Source organism: Hyperolius riggenbachi, chromosome 10, assembly GCF_040937935.1.
Source record: "Hyperolius riggenbachi isolate aHypRig1 chromosome 10, aHypRig1.pri, whole genome shotgun sequence".
NCBI lineage: Eukaryota > Metazoa > Chordata > Amphibia > Anura > Hyperoliidae > Hyperolius > Hyperolius riggenbachi.
The window spans coordinates 240,321,539-240,345,163 of NC_090655.1; the positions used below are offsets into that span (position 1 = coordinate 240,321,539).

At 44.0% G+C, this 23,625-nt stretch overlaps 2 protein-coding genes across 4 annotated transcripts in view; both read left to right on the plus strand.

Annotated features, from left to right (window-relative positions):
• Positions 1-503: 503 nt before the first annotated feature.
• LOC137535022 (zinc finger protein 135-like) lies at positions 504-17,164 on the plus strand. 3 transcript variants are annotated; one of them, XM_068256784.1, is made up of 13 exons: positions 504-557; positions 3,758-3,874; positions 3,993-4,163; positions 4,274-4,349; positions 4,673-4,770; positions 4,876-5,020; positions 7,303-7,400; positions 7,481-7,708; positions 7,835-7,964; positions 8,600-8,697; positions 9,253-9,477; positions 12,193-12,322; positions 14,822-17,164. In XM_068256784.1, the coding sequence occupies exons 2-13, from the start codon at positions 3,782-3,784 to the stop codon at positions 16,507-16,509; spliced, it is 3,180 nt and encodes a 1,059-aa protein (XP_068112885.1). In that variant the 5' UTR covers positions 504-557; positions 3,758-3,781; the 3' UTR covers positions 16,510-17,164. The 3 variants fall into 3 exon arrangements, with proteins under 3 accessions (XP_068112885.1, XP_068112886.1, XP_068112888.1); XM_068256785.1 differs by lacking the exon at positions 9,253-9,477; XM_068256787.1 differs by lacking the exons at positions 7,303-7,400; positions 7,481-7,708; positions 7,835-7,964.
• LOC137535021 (zinc finger protein 721-like) overlaps positions 15,144-23,625 on the plus strand; it is a 111,373-nt gene continuing 102,891 nt past the window's right edge. Inside the window, exon 1 of the mRNA XM_068256783.1 lies at positions 15,144-15,226. The gene's annotated coding sequence lies outside the window, so the exon portion shown is untranslated. The remainder of the gene's footprint in view (positions 15,227-23,625) is intronic.

Here is a 23,625-nt window from a genome sequence, read left to right on the forward strand (position 1 = left end):
TTACATATATTTCACCTATATGTTCATCTGTACACTTTGAAAGAAAAGGTCGCACAGTGAAAGAAAGCATTCCCAGAAGATAAGTGCAGCTGTTTAGTGCTGAGTGCAGGAGGATTATATTGCCTTTCAACCACACTGTCTGCAAAGTTACTGAGCTGTGCTGAGCCAAAAGCTTCCAATGTGTTCACTGTGCAGCACTACGGAACAGCCAGCCTATAATGGGCAGCACGTTATAGCCGCCAGTATGTGTGCTCTACACATATCTGGCAGTGGCACCCATGTCCCCTCTCTCTCATCTACCTGTCTCCCTGCAAGGCTGCCTCCCATCCAACAGAGCGATCCATCTCAGCTCTGCTTCCAGGACCCCGCTGCCCGCTGAGAGGGGGCGTGTCGCTCCTGGCCCCGCCCCTTTTGCGATCCGAATCGTTCATTTTGATGATTCGGATGATCGACTCATAAAATAGATTCGGATCAAAGATCCGAATCGTTCATGATCCGGACAACACTAGGCTGGAGGAAGTAGAGAGGAGACATTGCTGGTGCTGGCAGCAGAGTAGGTAATGACACAAAACTTTATTTTATATGGTTTACATGTAGATATCATAGTACAGGAAATATTTATATATCCTGTAACACATAACACCCCTGTGTCTCATCACCAGCTGCTGCTACATATACTCTGTACAGATATCACTGATCCTTTCCCTTCATCTCTGCACTACAGGAGCTTACACTCAAATATCAGTCACACATTATTATTATACATTTATGTAGCTCTGACATATTCCTCAGCGCTGTACAGAGATCACTGTTCCCTTCCCATCATCCCTGCACCACAGGAGCTTACACTCTAATGCTTCATCACAGTCACACACTATTATTATTATTTTTCATTTATATACTTCTGAAGTATTCCACAGCTCTGTACAGAGATCACTGATCCCCTATCATCTCTGCACCACAAAAGCTTACACTCTAATGTCCTCATCACAGTCACACACGACAGTATAATCTTGTTATAATAAACTCTGATACAGTGTTCTCCCCAGGCTATTTTAGCCGAGTGCTCCACCCGGCTAGATTTGGTGACCACCCGGCTGTCATCGGCGCACCTCCTCCTATGCTGCAAGTAGAGTTGCCCTGCATTTTCATCTCGCCCCACCCTGCTACTTTTTCCTGCCATCCGGCTACTATTTCATGCCACCCGGCTGGAAAATAATTCTGGGGAGAACACTGTGATATAGTAAACATTTGGGTATAGTAAACTACCTCTCCAGGTCCCGGACTATCTCCATTATATGTCTATGAGAGCAACGCCTGGTACAATAAACTCTGTTATAATAAAACTTCTGTTATAGTAAACATGTTTTCGGCCCGTGCGTGATGCTGACTCTGGATATAGTAAACAGTGGGCGGTGCATGTCACATATGCCAGTGTGAAACCCATGGTCTGCAAGACAAGAATGGTAATGGTGCTGGATATACAGTACTGTACAAATAAACAGCCTGGGTAAAATGAAGAACAATGTGAACATAAACAAAAGAGGATGCAGTGTTACCACTTCCACTTTGCAAACACCGATAAAAGTATCGTCACAGTCCTCCCACGGGATTGTGGGTATCTCTACCCTTGTTAGCGATGACGCTCCTGGTAGCATGTGGAGCGCAGTACAGGCTACTTTCACTTGTAGTGCAGCTCAGAGCAGGCCTTCTTACTGCAAAACTAAGGAGAGTGGAGAGGAGAGTGCTAAGTCCCGCCTACAGAGGTATCAGAGCCACTCGCATTACAGATGAGAGTGGCTTATGATTTGCTGCATTTTGAAGAGAGGCTTCATTGCAGGTCCCGCCCACGGAGGTATCGGACCTACTCACAGTAAGCGAGTGGCTGCCTCTATTTAGTGATGGCTACAATTTTCAAGGAGCTCTGGATACTGTACTAGCGATTTGCCCAGCCTGGCTATGCAGTCCTAAGGTATACTTAACCTTGTAGTCCACCAAATGTGCAAGTGCTTGTACTGTACCTCCACTGGGAGGAAATAGCTGGTCCTTTGCAGCAGAAAATAGATCAGGACATGCTGGTTCATTTCTTGGCCAATTTCTAATATAGTAAACTTTTGATATAGTAAACCACTCTTTGTGGTCCCTTGGAGTTTACTATATAGAGATTATACTGTATTATTATTATACATTTATTTGGCTTTGCCATATTCCACAATGGTGTACAGAGATCACTGATCCCTTCCCATCATCTCTACACCTACACCACAGGCGCTTACACTCTAATATCCTCACCACACTCACACACTGATAATACTATACACTGCTATTCTCTCCCCTGTAGTCAGTGCCCCTTTTAGCCATTGCACTTTTCTTCTCAATCCTGGTTTCAGATATCAGCACAGGGTGGCATCTAGCAGTCAAGGGGGAAGGTGTCCTTCCTCCAGATTCCATTGTAGATACATGAGCTGGAAAGGTCACATGATACTGGACAGAAGACTTGTAGGAATGCCTCTAGTCAGTGTGACAGGTAATAGACTGCTTCTGCTATGTGCAGCCAGTACAGGGTGATAGGTGGTGAGAGCTAGTGTTGGGCGAACAGTGTTCGCCACTGTTCGTGTTCTGCAGAACATCACCCTGTTCGGGTGATGTTCGCGTTCGGCCGAACACCTGATGGTGTTCGGCCTTTTAAGTTCGGGTTCGCTCCGAACTTCTAATGGCCGCCGAACAGGGCCCTGTTGAGGGAGGCCGGGCAGCGGGCGTGAGGTCAGAGAAAGGGCGGAAGTACCACAAGGGTACTTCCGCTGAACCGCCCGCTGCCCGGCCTCCCTCAACTCGTCACTCTCCGGACTCCTCCTCCTCACTCCACAGTGCCGCCCACTGCCAGGCCATCCACTACAGGTACTTTGCTTAAACTTTTGAATGGGGAAGCGGGCAGAGGGGGGAGCGCTAGCGGAGGGGGTGGGGGGAATTTCCGACCCCCCCCCCCCCCCCCGCGATCGAGGCATGCTCCCCCCTTATGCCTGCGACCCCATATGGCCCCCAAAAGCTGGATGTTCGGAAAGTTCGGGGTTCGGCCCGAACATGCCGAACATCTCGGCCATGTTCGGCGAACTTTCCCGAACCCGAACATCCAGGTGTTCGCCCATCACTAGTGAGAGCCATGTCTCTGCAGTGACCAGGCTCAGAGATAATGCCTTATTACCAATTAGTCAGTGGCTCTGGGACCATTATGTCACCTCCTGTTCCCCCATGTCACTTGAAACTTGATCACTATCCTAATAAACACAACTAGCAATACATAAGGAACAGTAAAACACCAATATCCCAATAAATTATGTGGGTTATTTATGGTGTTGTAAGAAGATGTACATTTATATAGTACTGTACATACTACAATGAAAACAATCTTATTATTGATTAAACATAAAGGTCTAATTATATATTTCTATGGTAAAAAAACAGGCAATGGTTTCTAAGCCAAATCACAAATTCTGACGGGTGTTTTATGGAACGGCATCCGTTTCTTCAGAGGTGAGTAATAACTTAAGCAGTGCTGCACATTGGCTGATACAAAGTCACTGAAGTACAGAAAATTGGTATAAAACTTGGTAGATGACAATTTTATAAGTGGTTCCTACATAGGTGTCACCAGAATAGCGACCTGGGGCTCCTCCTCTGTATCTCCAAGTCAGGGCAGAAACGTGTGGGGCTTCCTGATCTATGATTTGTCCACCTATTCTTTATTATCCCTCTACAGGGAAAGGACCTTCCAGTAAATCACATGACCACATCACTGAGGATGGAGGACTGGAGTCACATGACTGAGAGGATATTAGACCTCACCCTGGAGATCATCCAACTGGTGACTGGAGAGGTGAGGAGGATTCTATATGACATCACTCTTATCTCTATTAATAAGACACAGATCACTGGAGAGGTGAGGAAGATTCTGGGAATGTACACGGTGACTGTTATTGTATATGTTTGTACAGAATTATAAAATAGTGAAGGAGACATCTGGTGAGCTACTGACACCAAGCAGCCATCGCCATGGACCATCCCACATCACAGAGCAGCCACCTCACTCCCTGATATCTGAGAGAAACAATGTGATGAAGATTGTAGAAGTCATCAACAAGATGATGGAGCTCCTGACAGGAAAGGTGAGCAATTCTGGGTATTATGGGACATTATCCAGTAACAGCAGGGGATGTGCTTGTATGGTAACTGTATTACTGTGTGTGTGTCAGGATGTCTCTATTTCTCCATGCAGGAGTGGCAATACTTAGGACACAAGGAGTTCTTTAAGGACACCATGATAGAGATTCAGTTGCCCCTCACATCACCAGGTAAGCGGAGACTTAATTTTCTTGTAAAGGGGAGAGCAGTAGGGAGAACCCACATAGATCGCCCATCATCTGATTAACACATAGAGCCAATAAAACAACTGTTTACTTAGTTGCACACACTCCTTTAACTGCTGCATGCTGTGAAGTATCGTGACTGTAGTAGCAGCCGGGCTAGTAAAGTATAGGGATCGCGATACCTCACAGCATGTGGCAGTTAAAGGAACGCGCGTAACTAAGTAAACAGCATGCGTAACTAAGGACCGCACGCTACGCAGCACGGCTTAATGCATCAACCCCAAAGTGTTTGTGTGTTTTTCTTACAGATGTATCCAGTAACAGAAACCCACCAGAGAGATATACAGATTCTCTTTATTACCATAATTGTACACAGGAACATCCCACCATTGACAACCATTATCAGGTAGATGGAATTGTGGGTCTACGATACTCAACAGTGACGCCAAACTTTATTTTCATTACTTTTAATGTATACAATATGATTTCTTGTATAACTTTGTGGTTTTAGGCTGAAAAACTGATTGATATAAAACTTGAAGTTAAAGAAGAAAAGGAAGAAGACATAGAAGAGGAGACAGAAGTGACGGGTGGCCGGCAGTGTATGGAGGAGGGGGACATGATGGTGACCAGTGAATTAGGAATGCCAGTTTCAGGTGAAGAAATAACCCTACTTGATCTATTCTATGTTGATACTGAAGTATTCTTATTTTCCTTCTTAGTTGGTCTCTAAAAGTAAGATAACTGGTAGTGTGTTAGTGCACTGATAGCATCAAATTATGAGTTCATTTGATATGTGATAATCAGTTTGTTTACTTAAAGAGAGTCTGAAGCGAAAAAAAATTGCTACATTTACCTTTTAATTCGCTTCAGTACTCTCATCAGTGGTAAACCGCCGCCACCCCGATGAAAAACGAGGGCTGCAGACCCCCCAAATCCCCGGGGCAGAATCTGTCTGGCGCTTCCTGGAAGGGGCAGAGCTCTCTGCAGTAGCTCTGCCTCTTATGATGTCAATCCGGGCGGATCGCCGCCCCTCTTACTTTTCCTTCACAAAGAGGCGCGGGGAGAGGCGGCGATTCGCGCGGCGATTGATGGCAGGAGAGGCAGAGCTACAGCTCATAGCTCTGCCTCTCAGGGCAGCACAATCCATGACTAAGTTGTTCGTGGATGTTTCCCCGGGGATTTGGGCGGTTTTCGTCGGGGATGCGACGGTTTGCCGCTGATGAGACTTCTAAAGCGAATTAAAAGGTAAATATAGCAAAAAAAAATTGCTTCAGAGTCTCTTTAACCACTTGCCGACCGCGCACTCATAACGCGCGTCGGCAAAGTGGTAGCTGCAGGACCAGCGACGCAGTATTGCGTCGCCAGCTGCAGGCTAATTAATCAGGAAGCAGCCGCTCCCGCGAGCGGCTGCTTCCTGTCAATTCACGGCGGGGGGCTCCGTGAATAGCCTGCGGGCCGCCAATGGCGGCTCGCAGGCTAAATGTAAACACAAGCGGAAATAATCCGCTTTGTTCTACTTTGTACGGCGCTGCTGCGCAGCAGCGCCGTAAGGCAGATTGGCGATCCCCGGCCAATCAGCGGCCGGGGATCGCCGCCATGTGACAGGGGACGTCCTGTCACTGGCTGCACAGGACAGATAGCGTCCTGTGCAGCCCCGATCACCGGGGATGACAGGTAGGAGAGGGAGGGGGGGAATTTCGCCATGGAGGGGGGCTTTGAGGTGCCCCCCCCCCGCAACATGCCAGCCAAGAGGAGCGATCAGACCCCCCCTGCACACCATCCCCATAGGGGGGAAAAAAGGGGGGCGATCTGATCGCTCTGCGTGCTGCCTGATCTGTGCTGGGGGCTGCAGAGCCCACCCAGCACAGATCACAGAATACTGCGCTGGTCCTTAAGGGGGGGTAAAGGGTGGGTCCTCAAGTGGTTAAACAGCTGTTATAGGATTAGCTTTCGAGAGACGAGACAAGACAAATAACATTTATATTGTGCTTTTCTCCTGGCGGACTCAAAGGGCTTGAGCTGCAGCCACTAGGGCGTGCTCAGTAGGCTGTAGCAGTGTTAGGAAGTCTTGTCCAAGGACTCCTTGCTGAATTGCTGGCTTACTGAACAGAGTCACTCATTAGTTACCTACCTTGACTGTCCGATGTGAATTCTGCTTCTTTCAGCTGAAAAAAAAACAGCAGTAATGACCCTTTGAATGTTTTAGCAGTAAAAGCTTATCAGCAGTGTTTGTCATTCAGATAAAAGTGTTTTGCCTTTTATATTCTTTGTAGTACATTAGACTCTTAGCAACAAGCTATTCGGCTGTGCCCTTGGTATAGATAACTGCATTCGTTTTTTTAACACCTGCAATGCAGGACAATAGAAAGGTTATGTCAGGCAATTTCTTAGTAGAACTAGTTCAATATGTACCTATGTTAATCTCTGTATTAGGATGATTCATCAAACAAGTTGAACAACTTGAGTGTGATATGCGCGGCCGTGCTGTGTAGTGTGCAGTCCTTAGTTACGTGAGTTGTTTACTAGGTTACATGTGCTCCTTTGACTGCTGTGCGCTGTGAAGTATCGCGTCCGAGATACTGCACTATAGCGGAGGCTACTATGTTACCACAATACTTCACTTCCGTGATACTTCACTAATGAAATAATGTAGTAGTGGCGTGCTAGTGAAGTATCGTGGTCCTTATTCTTTACAGCTCGCTGCAGTTAAAGAATCAAGTAAACAATGCGTGTAACTAAGGACCGCACGGGTAGGCGTAGTGCGCGCAAGTTATTAACTCGCGCTGCTGGAGAAGTGCGGTTTGATGAATCAACCTAAATGTCACGTTAGTTCAGCTACATTTCAATCCCTTCTGCTATCCTCATTGCAGATCAGATCAGTGTGTTTGTAAATGAGGCTAAGTGTATTCAGTCAGTATGTGTGTGTTTCCTACAGATGTATCCAGTAACATAAACCCACCAGAGAGATGTACAGGTCCTCTTTATTCCCAGGATTGTACACAGGAAGATCACACCATCTCTCACAATTATCAGGTAAAATGATGATTAAGAACCACAAACAATGCTATCTGATTTTCACTTTATTTTTAATGTTATTTTTATTACATTTTCAGAATGGAAAGCAGAACAATGTAAGCATTACTGGTGAAGAAGAGGTGAAAGAGGAGGAGGGAGCAGACAGTGTGATGGAGGAGGCGGAGCTCTCAGGAGGACACAAACATCTGTGTAGTGACTTTAAGATTGAATCCTCCACCCACACAATCCCACCAGAGAGCAGTACAGGTCCTCTTTATCCCCAGGATTGTGCACAGAAAGATCACAGATATGTGCTGCAATATCAGGTAGGTGGATCTGAAAGTTTACAAATTGTGTGGTTCAAATCTCTGAAGTGATAATCTACTATAAAGTCTGAGTTCATTCATTCTAATGTGTGTAATGTACTTTCTTCTATGATTTTGTGGATTCAGGCTGAAGAACTGACTGATATAAAACATGAGATTAAAGAAGAAGAAGAGGAGACAGAAGTGACGGGTGGCCGGCAGTGTATGGAGGAGGGGGACATGATGGTGACCAGTAAATTAGGAATGCCAGTTTCAGGTGAGGAAATAGCCTTACCTGACATATTATATGCTGTCATTGACGTATCCTTATTTTCCTCCTTTGGTCTCCAAAAATAAGGTGACTGTTGCTGTGTTAGTGCACTGATAGCATCAAAATAAATATATAACAAAAAAGAGTTGTTGTTATATGTGATAATCAGTTTGTTTGCACTTGCAACAAGTATTATAGGATAGGATTAAGTTTTGAGAGTCACTCATTAGATACCTACCTTGACTAATGTGAATTCTGCTTCTTTCAGCTGCAAAAGCAGTAATGACCCCTTGAATGTTTTAGCACTATAACCTTATCAGTAAAGGTTCCTCATCCAGTTAAGAGTGTTTTGCCTTTTATATTCTTTTCAGTACATTGGACTCTTTGCAACAAGCTATTTGTCTGTCTCATTGGCTTGGGTAACTGCATTAGTTTATTTAACACCTGCAGTGCAGGACAACAGAAAGGTTAAGTCAGACAATTTCTTAGTAGAGCTAGTTCTATATGTACCTATGTTCATCTCATTATGCTACATGTTAGCTCAGGTGCGCTTTAATCCCTTCTGCTACACTTATTGTAGATCAGTGAAAGGTGTCTGTAAATTAGGCTAAACGTATTCAGTCAGTGTGTGTTTTCTACAGATGGATCCAATAACAGAAACCCACCAGAAGGATGTACAGGTCCTCTTTATTTCCAGGATTGTACACAGGAAGATCCCACCATCCCCCACCATTATCAGGTAAAATAGTGATTAAGAGCCACAAACAATGAAATCTGATTACTTTGTTAATATTAAAAGTAATCTTAAGTCAAATAAAAAATAAAAAAAGATTTTAACTTACCTGTGGATTCTTCCAGCCCCAAGGACTCCTACTGTGCCCAGGACATCCTGCTGATCCCCTCCGGGCAGTGGCAGCGACCCCCGTAAAGCCATCCATTACTTTGCTATTGTGCATGCGCGACCCCAAGCAGCGTGCATCTGGGTCACACTTCAGGCTCCGGGAGCATTCTGTGCATGTGCAGTAGTGAATTACACGTACATCGCATGCGCAGATCCCTCCTGGCTATGGGAGCGTGACCGAGATGCACGCGGCTTGCGGCCGCACGAGCACAGTAGCCACCGACTGGCAGCGACAGCCCAGCTTTGCGGGTTGCTGCCGCTGCCCGGGGGTATTAGGAGGATGTTGAGGGCACCGTAGGAGTCTAGGGGCTGAAAGAAGTCTCAGGTAAGTTAAGATATATTTTTTTATTTGACTTATGGTTCCCTTTAATTTTATCTTTATTATATATTCAGAATGGAAAGCAGAACAAGCTAAGCATTACTGGTAAAGAAAAGGTGAAAGAGGAGGAGGGAGCAGACAGTGTGATGGAGGAGGCGGAGCTCTCAGGACAGAAAGATCTGTGTAGTGACTTTAAGATTGAATCATCAATCCACACAATCCCACCAGAGAGCAGTACAGGTCCTCTTAATCCCCAGGATTCTCCACAGGAAGATCACAGCTATTTGCTGCAATATCAGGTAGGCAGAACTGAGGGTTTATAACTTAAAGGACACCCGAAGCGGAAATAAACTAATGAAATAAATGATTGTATCTATCTTCCTTCCCCTAAATATGACTTTTTAAGATATTCTACAGTTATTTTATGTTTAAATCTACTTTTAAAGGTTTATCTGTTTTATTGTTTTTGCTCAATGACACATTCATTGAAGTATCTCAGAGCTAAAATCTATGAACTATTGAACCTTTTTATCTCTTTCCTGCTCTCAGAAGCCATTCTCTGCTAGGAAAGTGGTTTATAGTTGGAGTTTCTTATCAGTGAGGGTCACATTGTAGTCACTTCCTGTCTGACTCAGGACTGAGTCAGCCACTTACATACCTGGTATTTAACTCTTTCAGGCAGAGAAAGAAAAAAAGGAACACAGCATAGTTATTAGTGTGCTTGGCACTGTACATATCCATGTCTATCTCATCATGTCACATGTCACTTCGGGTATCCTTTAAACAACCACTATCGTGAAAAATTGTACAATGCAAATACATCAGTTGTCAAAAATACAAGATGTACATTTGTCCCACAATAATATGCACTATAGATTACTTTTTTTCCCTATGTTGCTGTCATTAAAGTAGGTAGTAAACATCATCTGATCTTACGGGTTTTGGACTAGTTCATCTCCTACTGAGGGATTCTGAGGATCTGAGGATCAGTAGTTGTTCAGTCCAACTGGCAAAATAGTGTGTAAACCAGTATGTAGGCTTTCCAACATCTTTGTACAGATTTTTTTTCCAGGTAGTGCCTTTGTAAAAAATAAAAAGTGTAAACAGAGCTCTAAGTGATATATATAAACTTAGGTATCTACAGTATGTATGAAAAAGGGATGCTTTCAGCTAAAGGAATAAAAAAAAAACTCCTCAAGCTCTGCGTGCCAGTAGTAAACATGATCCCTCCCATACTGCATGAGGTATTTTCTGTACCACACTGACAGGGTAAGATGTGTAACGATTGGTGTAGCAACACAGACGTCTGATTATTGTGTGATCTGCAGTATCACCAATAACGCAGACACTGTGCCTGATTATGTGGTGATCTGCAGAATCACCAATAATGCAAGTATAGCTAACAGATATACTGAGTGTATAGTGCTTGGTGCAACAGTAACTGAGTAGTTTAACAAGACCTCACCAGAGGAGCTGGTGAGTACTATCAGTAGCACCTCACCAGTGACAAGGGCTCACTGGTGAGTAGAGTGGTTACACAGGCTAGGTTCGGCAACAGACAGGCAGATACAGTACAATATCGGCAGGCAAGAGAGTAGTGATATTCAGGCAGAGTCAGCAACAGGATCAGATGAGCAGAAGTACAGAATCGATAAGCAAGAGCAAAGGTCAGAGGAGAGCCAGAGTCATACACAGAATATCAAGTAATAAACAATAATACAATAATCCTAGTCTTGTGTGAAATCCCCGGTTTCCTCCCGGATCAAAGCACACCGGATACTGCCTAAGGTCTGAGCGCTAACACAGAGTATTCGCAACAGCAGACAGGTTGCGAGTGATTCCCGAAGGCTTAAGAAGCAGAGGAGACCCCACGGCCGCGCCCACTCCAATCAGCCAATCAGGAGCGCCGTGAGTCTCCGACGTCAGCCGACCGGTCGGTCAGCTGACGCGCCTCCTCCCAGCATAAAGGTCCTGTCTGTGTGCGCGCCCGCGTGATACAGCAACCCTATGGGCAACTGACAATCTCGTCCTCAGCGTGCTACACACCGGAGGAACGGGTGAACCACCCGCCAAGGAAACCGAGGCAGCTGCAGAAGCACCCCACGTGCCCGCAGCTGCATCTTCAAGGGATACTACAAGATTTTTTGTAATTTTTTTTGCTTATCTTTTTTTTTTTTTCTTTTCATCATAACTATACTCTCTGTTCCTTTGTTTTGTAAAACATGTATTTTGCTTACAGTTCCTTTTTAAAGGACAACTGAAGTGAGACGTATATGGAGGCTGCCATATATATTTTCTTATAAGCAATACCAGTTTCCTGGTAACCCTGCTGATCCTCTGTCCCTAATACTTTTAACGTGGCAGCCAAATAGATCAACTGGGCCACCAGGTAATTGGTATTGTTTAAGAGCTTAAGGACCATGGGCTTAAACCCCCCTAAAGACCAGGCCAACTTTCACAAATTGGGCCACTGCAGCTTTAAGGCAAATATTTATATCTTTATTTTGATAATAAATTTTACTATTTTATTATTATTTTTACCCTCCCTCACCCTGCCAGCCAATCAGTGCGATCAGCTGTCATTGGCTTGAGTCTATGACAGCAGATCGCTGTCTTGCCACCCAGGGGGAGGGCCGTGTTACACAGCTGTCCCCACTACAGCGCTGCCATCGATCGCAGTGCTTTACAGACTAAATAGACGTCTAACAGACTCCTAGCGCGATCGCCGATGGGAGACTGATGGCGGAGCTCCGTCATCCAAGCAGAGATGCGCGCCGGATCTCCTGCAGATCACCGCCCAATGACTTTATGCCAATCGGCGTTAGGCGGTGCTGGGGCTCATGCTGCGGGCACGCCCGTTGTCGTGACGCAGTCGGCAACCAGTTAAGAGGCAATAAATATAGCAGCCTCCATATTCTTCTCACTACAGTTGTCCTTTAAGCATTTCCAGTGTCTGAAATTATATTTATCCTAATGTGTGTAATGTACTTTCTTCTATGATTTGGTGTGCTTAGGCTGAAGAACGGACTGATTTGAAAGTTGAGGTTAAAGAAGAAGAAGAGGAGACAGAAGTGACGGGTGGCCGGCAGTGTATGGAGGAGGAGGACAGGATGGTGACCAGTGAATTAGGAATGCCAGTTTCAGGTGAAGAAATAACCTTACCTGACCTATTCTATGCTGACACTGAGATCCTCTCCATCCCTCATTAGTTATAAGCTGCTCGCCATTAGTATGAATTATCCTTTAGTCTGGTTTGGTAGATGATGAGCATCATTTGCAGCAGAAGCTAATAATAATTCTATCATTTGTATAGCAGTTTTCTCCTGTTGGATTCAAAGCGCTTGAGAGCAGCAGCCACTAGGGTGCGCTCAGTAGATGTGTAGTGTTAGGGTTTCTTGTCCAAGGACGTCTTACTGAATAGGTTCTGGCTTACTGAACAGGAAGAGCCAAGATTAAAACCGATTGTCAATTATTATTATTATTATATGGCATTACTATTAATGATCTGGTCTTTACAGTTTTCATCTTTATTTTATTTATTGTTTTATATATTTTAGTGTCTTGCTTTTATTCTTGTGCATTTTTTTTCAAAGACATTAGAAAAATATATGCCTTACAAAAAAAATTATCGAGGTTTAGCTATTTAGCAACAACAAAGTTATATAGCGGGTACTATATGCAATGTTCTACTTTGTTCTTTATTTGTATTTTTCACTGAATGTTTGATGTTAAAGTGGATCCGAGATGAACTTTTACTCATTGCATAATTGTGTTCCTTTCCTATTGTTTATAGGGCATTCCTCAAGCCAAATACTTTTTTGTTTTGTTTTAATACCCTAATTTCCTATAAACTAAACAAGCCACACCCACAGCTTCTCCAGAGTGCCTTGGCGCTTGCAAAGGAGTGTGGGATTTCAGTCTGGGCAGGTGAAAAAGGTGTTACTAGCTATAGATTTCAGAGGCAGAGTTTTCACAATCTGAGAGCTGCAGTGCAGATACAGATCAGTTGCCTGTGTAATGGAGGAGATAAGAGTGGAGTTTTCACAGAATATGCAGATTAGCATGCCTAGATACAGATAAGCTTGCCTGTGTGTGTAATTGTGTAATAGTGACAAGCAGAAAACATGTCTGCTCCCATTGTATCACAGGAAAAAATATTAATATACTGTTGAAGCTGTTTGAAGATAGATTTGCTGTGTAAACTATCTAAACTTTAGATAAGATATATAGACAAGTCACTTGTTATATTTAGTTTTTCATCTCGGATCCGCTTTAAGGAAATTCTACCGGTACAATATAATGCCTATGTTGTAATTGTCTTCTAACAAGTACCAGTAAAAGTTAAATTTGAGAGTCATGTGTAGAAAAAAAAAAACTGGTCTCCTGTGTCAGAGACAGAGCCCAAACCATTACACTATCCAGCCACCAACAAATGAGGAGATATTGTACACCATATGAAAGGCCCATCTCCATTCCTCAGTATAACATCATAGTACCAACACATGAGGAGGAGATACTGTACACCATATGAAAGGCCCACCTCCATTCCTCAGTACAACATCATAGTACCAACAAATGAGGAGGAGATACTGTACACCACATGAAAGGCCCATCTCCATTCCCCAGTATAACATCATAGTACCAACAAATGAGGAGGAGATACTGTACACCACATGAAAGGCCCATCTCCATTCCTCAGTATAACATCATAGTACCAACAAATGAGGAGGAGATACTGTACACCATATGAAAGGCCCATCTCCATTCCTCAGTATAACATCATAGTACCAACAAATGAGGAGATATTGTACACCATATGAAAGGCATATCTCCATTCCTCAGTATAACATTATAGTACCAACACATGAGGAGGAGATATTGTACACCATATGAAAGGCCCATCTCCATTCCTCAGTATAACACCATAGCACCAACAAATGAGGAGGAGATACCGTACACCATATGGAAGGCCCATCTCCATTCCTCAGTGTAACATCATAGTACCAACACATGAGGAGGAGATATTGTACACCATATGAAAGGCCCATCTCCATTCCTCAGTGTAACATCATAGTACCAACACATGAGGAGGAGATATTGTACACCATATGAAAGGCCCATCTCCATTCCTCAGTATAACACCATAGCACCAACAAATGAGGAGGAGATACTGTACACCATATGAAAGGCCCATCTCCATTACTTAGTATAACATCAGTACCAACAAATGAGGAGGACATACTGTACACCATATGAAAGGCTCATCTCCATTCCTCAGTATAACATCATAGCACCAACAAATGAGGAGGAGATACTGTACACCATATGAAAGGTCCATCCCCATTCCTCAGTATAACATCTTAGTACCAACAAATGGGGAGGAGATACTGTACACCATATAAAAGGTCCATCTCCATTACTCAGTATAACACCCTAGTACCAACAAGTGAGGAGGAGATACTGTACACCATATTAAAAGCCCATCTCCAATCCTCAGTATATCAACATAGCACCAACAAATGAGGAGGAGATGCTATATATGAAAGGAGCTCTGTGACACTTCTGCCTACTAGAGCAGCATACAGGATTCCCAACTACAAAACAAGAACTATAAACATTGTTTTATGTTTGTTTCCCCAACAGACAGAAATGATGTGAGGAACCCCTCGGAGGTCCATCCTATTCCACCTCCAGATGGCGCTACAGAAGATGATGGCGTCACACAGTGTTCTCCAATCACTGGAAATACACATCATAGAGATCACAGTGCAGATGGGTCACCCTCTGATCCTGAGGAATCTTCTGACCAATCACATTCTATAAAAGCTCCATCTAATGCTGAAGACTCTTTCAGTAACATAAGTGCTGATAGATGTGGAGCTCGTAAACGATTATCATGTTCTGAATGCGGTGAAAGTTTTAGTAGGAAATCCACTCTCACCCTACATCTTAAAACACACATAGAGGGGCATCCTTATTCATGTTCAGAGTGTGGGAAAGGTTTCACTGAGAACAAAGACCTTCTTCATCACCAGAAAACTCACACAGGTAAGCATCCTTTTTCATGCTTACACTGTGACAAACACTTTGTCAATAAAGGAAACCTTGTTAATCACCAGAAAATTCATCAAAGCAAGCATCCTTTTTCATGTTCAGAGTGTGGGAAAGGCTTTCACTTTAAAGCAGATCTTTGTTCTCATCAGATTTGTCATAGAGGACAGCGGCCTTTTTCATGTTCAGAGTGTGGGAAAGCTTACACTCGTAAGGACCATCTTCTTATTCATCAGACATGTCACACAGGTGAGCGGCCTTTTTCATGTTCAGAGTGTGGGAAAAATTTCAGTAATAAGTATTACCTTCATAGACACCAGAAACATCGCACTGGAGAGCAGCCTTTTTCATGTTCAGAGTGTGGGAAACACTTTGCTCGGAAAGTTCACCTTACTAGGCATCAGGCATGTCACACAGGCATTCAACCTTTTTCATGTTCAGAGTGTGGGAAGAAATTTTTAACAAATCGCGACCTTGTTAGACACATCCGAACTCACACAGGTGAGAAGCCTTATCCTTGTTCAGAGTGTGGGAAATGTTTTACAGAGCGTAGAACAGTTGTTAAGCACATGATAAGACACCGAGGCGAGCGTCCTTTTTCATGTTCTGAATGTGGAAAAGGCTTCTTTGAGAGAACTAGCTTTCAGAGACACCTTACAACTCACACAGGTGAAAAGCCTCATTCATGTTTAGAATGTGGGAAATCTTTCACGACTAATAACAACCTTCTTCGACACCAGAAAATTCACTCCAATAAGCGTCCTTTTTCATGTTCAGAATGTGGGAAAAGCTTCTTTGAGAAAGGAATTCTTCTGAGACATTGGAGAACTCACACAGGTGAAAGGCCTTATTCATGTCCAGAGTGTGGGAAAAGCTTCGTTAAGAATGAAATTCTTCTGAGACACCTGAAAACTCACACAGGTGAGAGGCCTTATTTATGCTCAGAGTGTGGGAAATCTTTTACTCAAAGTGGAAATCTTAATAGGCACATGAGGAGACACAGAGAGGAGCGTGCTTTTTCATGTTTAGAGTGCAGAAAAGGTTTCTTCGATAGAGAAAGCCTTCAGAGACACCAAAGAACTCACACAGGTGAAAAGCCGTATGCATGTTCAGAGTGTGGGAAATGTTTCCTTGAGAATAGGAACCTCCATAAGCACATGAGAAGACACACCGGCATGAGCTCCTTTGAGAGTAGAAACCTTCAGCAAGACATGAAAACTCACACAGACAAGAACTTATCTTTACTGAAATTTGAAACAGCTGATCTTGCGGGTAGTTGATTAGTGAAGGGGAACAATGATTCTGGATTCCGGGTCTTTTGTTATTTTGGTTATGTGAACTTTCTAAAAAGAAAGATGAATTTATTGTGTAATCCGAGCTGCCTTTACTGCTGTCATGTGATGTCTGTGAGTGCAGAATTTATATCTGCATTTCTGGAGTGATATTTGACTGTCCGGCCTCTTCTGACAATAGAAAGCTGAATGATGGAGGAGGAGCCTCTAACAATGTTCTCCGCCCAGAAGCTATATGCAGAGTCTGGTGGGTGGAGTGATTTCTGGTGTTTCCGCCCCCACACTGACTTTCCAATTAGACACAGAGTTAGGAGACTTGGTTCTAGTAGTGTTAGAGGCTTTTATGCTACAGCAGTAAAGTGAGAAGAATTCTGCTTACACAACTCACCAGTCACACCAGCAGGAGGCGCTCTATAAAATTAAACATTTATTTGTTATACTTCACATCTTCTTGATCAATTTTACTTACTGCTAAGTAACATAGGAGTATTATAACAGTAGATGTTGCCTTTAAGCAGGCAAGAAATTCGAGATCTCATGGTATACGAAATGTTATTTGGATGATTATAGTTATGCTGTGATGTATGCTGTAAGCTTTTACTTTTGTTTTGGAAAAAGTAATAAATAGCATCTGTATAAAAAACCACAAGACTTGTTTCCTGTCACCTCAGGCCAAGGAGGAGCCGCATAGATCCTGGGGAGGAGGAGTATAGATCCTGATAGATCCTGGGGAGGAGCAGCACAGAACTTGGGGAGGAGCAGCATAGATCCTAGGGAGGAGCAGTGTGGATTCTGGGGAGGGGCAGCATAGATCCTGAGGAGGAGCAGCATAGATCCTGGGGAGGAGCAGTATAGATCCTGGGGAGGAGCAGCACAGAACTTGGGGAAGAGTAGAATAGATCCTGGGGAGGAGCAGCACAGAACTTGGGTAGGAGCAGCATAGATCCTGGGGAGGAGCAGTGTGGATACTGGGGAGGAGCAGCATAGATCCTGGGGAGGAGCAGTGTGGATTCTGGGGCGGGGCAGCATAAAGGCTGAGGAGGAGCAGCATAGATCCTGGGGAAGAGCAGCATAGAGCCTGAGGAGGAGCAGCATAGATCCTGGGGAAGAGCAGCATAGATCCTGGGCAGGAGCAGCATAGAACCTAGTGAATAGACGCATAGATCCAGGTGAAGTTCAGCATAGATCTTAGGGAGGAGCAGCATGGAATCTAGAGAGCAGCAGCATGGATCCCAGGGAGGAGCAGTGTCTGAGGAGTCACTCCAGGAACAAACATGCAACACATAATCTCTATACTGGTTCTGAGGCAGAGACTAAGAAAGTATTAAAGATGGAGGATCGGAAGAACAGCCAAGAATGTGCTATTTATAGAATGGAGACAATGGTGGTATTGTACACAATTATTTTAGTTCAGGTTTGCTGTAAGAGTCCTTATCGAGGCACAAAGGACAATGAGATCTCTCAGTGTGCTGCTGTTCTGCACAGTCCAATCAGCATGGCCTGAGCTGTGACAGGTCACGTGACTGACTGTACTGTCTGGCTGATATGTGCACAGTCCAATTAGCATGGAATGAGCTGTGACAGGTCACGTGGCTGGCTGTACTGTCTGCCTGATCTCTGCACAGTCCAATCAGCATGGAATGAGCTGTGACAGGTCACGTGGCTGGCTGTACTGTCTGCCTGATCTCTGCACAGTCAAATCAGCATGGAATGAGCTGTGACAGGTCATGTGGCTGTACTGTCTGGCTGATATGTGCACAGTCCAATCAGCATGGCCTGAGCTGTGACAGGTCACGTGACTGACTGTACTGTCTAGCTGATATGTGCACAGTCCAGTTAGCATGGAATGAGCTGTGACAGGTCACGTGGCTGGCTGTACTGTCTGCCTGATCTCTGCACAGTTCAGCCAGCATGGAATGAGCTGTGACAGGTCACGTGGCTGGGTGTACTGTCTGCCTGATCTTTTCACAGTCCAATCAGCATGGCCTGAGCTGTGACAGGTCACGTGGCTGGCTGTACTGTCTGTCTGATCTCTACACAGTCCAATCAGCATGGAATGAGCTGTGACAGGTCACGTGGCTGGCTGTACTGTCTGCCTGATCTCTGCACAGTTCAATCAGCATGGAATGAGCTGTGACAGGTCACGTGGCTGGGTGTACTGTCTGCCTGATCTTTTCACAGTCCAATCAGCATGGAATTAGCTGTGACAGGTCACTTGGCTGGCTGTACTGTCTGTCTGATCTCTACACAGTCCAATCAGCATGGAATGAGCTGTGACAGGTCACGTGGCTGGCTGTACTGTCTGCCTGATCTCTGCACAGTCCAATCAGCATGGAATGAGCTGTGACAGGTCATGTGGCTGTACTGTCTGTCTGATCTCTACACAGTCCAATCAGCATGGATTGAGCTGTGACAGGTCACGTGGTTGACTGGCTGTACTGTCTGTCTGATCTCTCTGGAGTTCTCTGAATCAGGAGACAGATGGACCAAATGACAAATATTCCAGCAGCTGAAATATTTCACATAAAATATAGTAACCCCTGTGTTCTGCTTACTTACAGTGACCCTCATGTGACCTCCCCCCCCCCCCCCCCTTCTGCTTAGTTTTACTCGTCAAATTCTAGCCATCCAGTTCTCCCTGAAGGCCTAGTGGTCCTCCTTCTATGCAGAGACTGGCAGAAGAGTGCTGGATAAACATTTTCGCACATCTCCCCATACCAGCAATGATCGCAGTGTTTGCCTCTGCTAAGTGCTCTTGGTCTCTGTATGATGCTATCATCAAGCTGGGACCCAGCACAGTCCTGCAGTATAGGAGGTACTACTTAGCTCAGCATTACTTGTATCTCTCAGTCTCTCCATGGAGAGTTGCTAGCCAGGCCTTATAATTTAAACCTCACTGCCTCATCTGCTAACTCCTTTGTCTTTTCCCCAGTGTCTCCACTCCACTGCCTTGTAGATGTAAGCTTGTATTAGTCAGCTGTGTGCGTACCACCAGATAACAGTATTAAGTAGCTCAGAGTGGAACCCCCCCCCCCCCCCTTCCCCGGTAGCAGTATTAGGTAGTTGTGTGTGATTCCAGATTGCAGTATTAAATAGCTGTGTATGCTACCCCAACATCCCCCCCCCCCTCAAGTCCCTGGAGTCACACAGCTACCTAATACTGCTATCTGGGGAACACACAGCTACCTAATACTGCTATCTGGAGGCACACACACCTACCTAATACTGCTATCTAGAGGCACACACAGCTACCTAATACTGCTATCTGGAGGCACACACAGCTACCTAGTACTGCTATCTGGGGGGCACACACACAGCTACCTAATACTGCTATCTGGAGGCACACACAGCTACCTAATACTGCTATCTGGGGGCACACACAGATACCTAATACTGCTGTCTGGGAGACACACAAAGCTATCTAATATTGATATCTTGGAGACACAGGCAATTAGCTTATTATCACTATTATGAGTAAAAAGGCCAGTTTGTTACAAAACGGCTGGTAGGTTACAGCCGCAACACACACGCGGCCGTGGACACCCCTGTCCACAACCGCTGTCCGAAGTCCGCCCTTGTGCCACGCATACGAGCCAGGTGCAACATACACATGAGGACGCAGGGACAGGGGTTTTAGGATACTAGCTAACCATAGTGGACATTGCACTTGGTATAACTGTACTTTCTTGCCTCCCTCTCACCGATTTAGGACACATCAGGGTGACCTCAGAGATAAGTATATGTTTCATAGTGTCCAATCTCCAAAATTTAATTTCTCATCCAATAAAAGTTCACTTGCTTTAAACACATAGTTACATAGTTATTTGGGTTGAAAAAAGACATACGTCCATCGAGTTCAACTAGAGAACAAAGTACAACACCAGCCTGCTCCCTCACATATCCCTGTTGATCCAGAGGAAGGCGGAAAAACCCTTATAAGGCATGGTCCAATTAGCCCCAAAAGGGTAAAAAATTCCTTCCCGACTTCAGTTGGCAATCAGATAAAATCCCTGGATGAACATCATTAGACTTTACCTAGTAATTGATGAGTAAAGTATTCCACTGCGCTCTCACACAAGGTTCAATCTAAAAAACAGAAACGAGAACTACACATCGCGTGATTCTGTCTGGATTATGACTTCATCACACCCGTGTTAGTGTGAAACGTGACTGCACTCATATGCCCACCACCAACATCAAAGGGGCTCACCGGATATAAACCGTGAATGTATTGTCTAACTGTGCAGACATACTATGCAATGAGGAGCCCTATTGTGCTTTGTTTTTAAAGTTTTATCAAGATTAAAATACTTCTACTGAATCGGCCGTTGTGCTTCACTGAGGTACAGAGTGAGACACAGATTGAGCTTGAGACCCAGCTGAAAACTGAGGTGGTTTATATCCGGTGAGCCCCTTTGATGTTGGTGGTGGGCATATGAGTGCAGTCACGTTTCACACTAACACGGGTGTGATAAAGTCATATAATCCAGATAGAATTACGCGATGTGTAGTTCTCGTTTCTGTTTTTTAGATTGAACCTTGTGTGAGAGCGCAGTGGAATACTTTACTCATCATCTTCATCTAAGGACATTTCCAAGCGAACTCGCAGATCTATGGACATTTATTAAGGATATTGGTATTAATTTTAAGGTATAAGTAGGTAGCGCTGCCAGCAATAATATACTATTACCTAGTAATTGTAGCCATGGATGTCTTTCAGCGCAAGGAAAGCATCTAAGCCCCCTTTAAATGCAGGTATAGAGTTTGCCATAACTACTTCCTGTGGCAATGCATTCCACATCTTAATCACTCTTACTGTAAAGAACCCTTTCCTAAATAAGTGGCTAAAACATTTTTCCTCCATGCGCAGATCATGTCCTCTAGTCCTTTGAGAAGGCCTACGGACAAAAAGCTCACCCGCCAAGCTTTTATATTGCCCTCTGATGTATTTATACATGTTAATTAGATCCCCTCTAAGGTGTCTTTTCTCTAGACTAAATAAACCCAGTTTATCTAACCTTTCTTGGTAAATGAGACCTTCCATCCCACGCATCAATTTTGTTGCTCGTCTCTGCACCTGCTCTAAAACTGCAATATCTTTCCTGTAATGTGGTGCCCAAAACTGAATTCCATATTCCAGATGTGGCCTTACTAGAGAGTTAAACAGGGGCAATATTATGCTAGCATCTCGAGTTTTTATTTCCTTTTTAATGCATCCCAAAATTTTGTTAGCTTTAGCTGCAGCAGCTTGGCATTGCTTGCAATTATTTAACTTGTTGTTGATGAGTACTCCGAAGTCCTTCTCCAAGTTTGATGTCCCCAACTGTATCCCATTTATTTTGAATGGTGCTAGACCATTGGTACGACCAAAATGCATGACTTTACATTTTTCAACATTGAATTTCATCTGCCATTTATGTGCCCATATTGCCATCCTATCCAGATCCTGTTGCAATATGACACTATCTTCCTGAGAGTTGATGATTCTGCACAATTTTGTATCCTCTGCAAAAATAGCAACATTGCTCACCACTGCATCTACTAGGTCATTAATAAATAAATTGAAGAGGACTGGACCCAGTACAGCCCCCTGTGGGACCCCACTGCTAACAATCACCCATTTTGAGTACGATCCATTGACCACAACTCTTTGTTTTCTGTCCATTAGCCAGTTCCCTATCCATGAACACAGACTCTTCCCCAGTCCTTGCATCCTCAACTTTTGCACTAGAGTTTTGTGGGGAACAGTGTCGAAGGCCTTTGCAAAGTCCAAGTATATCACATCTACAGCATTCCCAATATCCATATTAGCATTCACTACCTCATAAAAGCTGAGCATGTTAGTCAAACAGGACCTGTCTTTAGTAAAGCAATGTTAATGCTGAGAAATAAGATTGTTTTCTACTATGAAGTCATGTATAGTATCTCTTCGTAACCCCTCAAATAGTTTGCATACAACTGATGTTAAGCTTACAGGTCTATAATTTCCTGGATCTGATTTTTTGTCCTTCTTAAATAATGGGAAAACGTGGGCTGTACGCCAATCCACTGGAACTCTGCCAGTTGAAAGAGAGTCACAGAAGATAAGATAAATTCGTTTATCTATAACTGAACTTAATTCCATTAGGACCCGAGGATGCATGCCATCCGGGCCAGGTGCCTTGTCTATTTTTAATTTATTTAGTCTTGCCTTCACTTCTTTCTGCGTTAAGTATTTAATACATTTGGAAGATTGAGACTCTGCTGCCTCTATAATTTGCAACAGGGATGTTTCCCTTGTGAAGTCAGAAGCAAAGAAATCATTTAATAACTCTGCTCTGCCTTACCTTGGTCATCCACCATTGAGCCCCCCCCCCCCCCTCATCCTTAAGAAGTCCAATACAGTCTACCTTTCTTTTTTTAGAGTTGATGTACTTGTAAAACTTTTTTGGGTTAGATTTGATATCCCTGGCGATTTTGATTTTCAGCTTCAATCTTTGCCAGCCTAATTTCTTCTTTACAATTTTTATTGCACTCCTTATAATTGTTAGTGCAGCCTTGGTCCCCTCCTGTTTTAGGACCATATAGGCATTCTTTTTCCTCTTCATTTTATCTCTAACCTTTCTATTCATCCATAGAGGCCTTTTTTTATTCCTACACATTTTGTTTCCATATGGGATATACAGTACATACTACAATATTGATTGAGAGAAAGTTTAAAAGCTTGCCATTTCCCTTCAGTGTCCTCCCCTTGTAGTACATTATCCCAGTTCACCAAACTTAGTGCCTGCCTAATTTGATTGAACTTTGCTCTTCTAAAATTCATAGTTTTAGTGGTCCCGCTGCCCCGTGGCCTATCAGTCACCAGATCAAACGTTATCATGTTGTGATCACTATTTCCCAAATGTTCTTGAACCTGCACATTTGATACATTATCCGGTCTATTAGAAATGATCAGATCCAGTAACGCATTCCCCCTAGTTGGTTCCATTACCATTTGAGTCAAGTAATTGTCCTGTAGTGCTGCCAGAAATCTGCTGCTTTTACCAGAATGGGTAGCCTCAATACCCCAGTCAATGTCTGGAAGGTTGAAGTCACCCATAACTATGACCTCATTTTTACTTG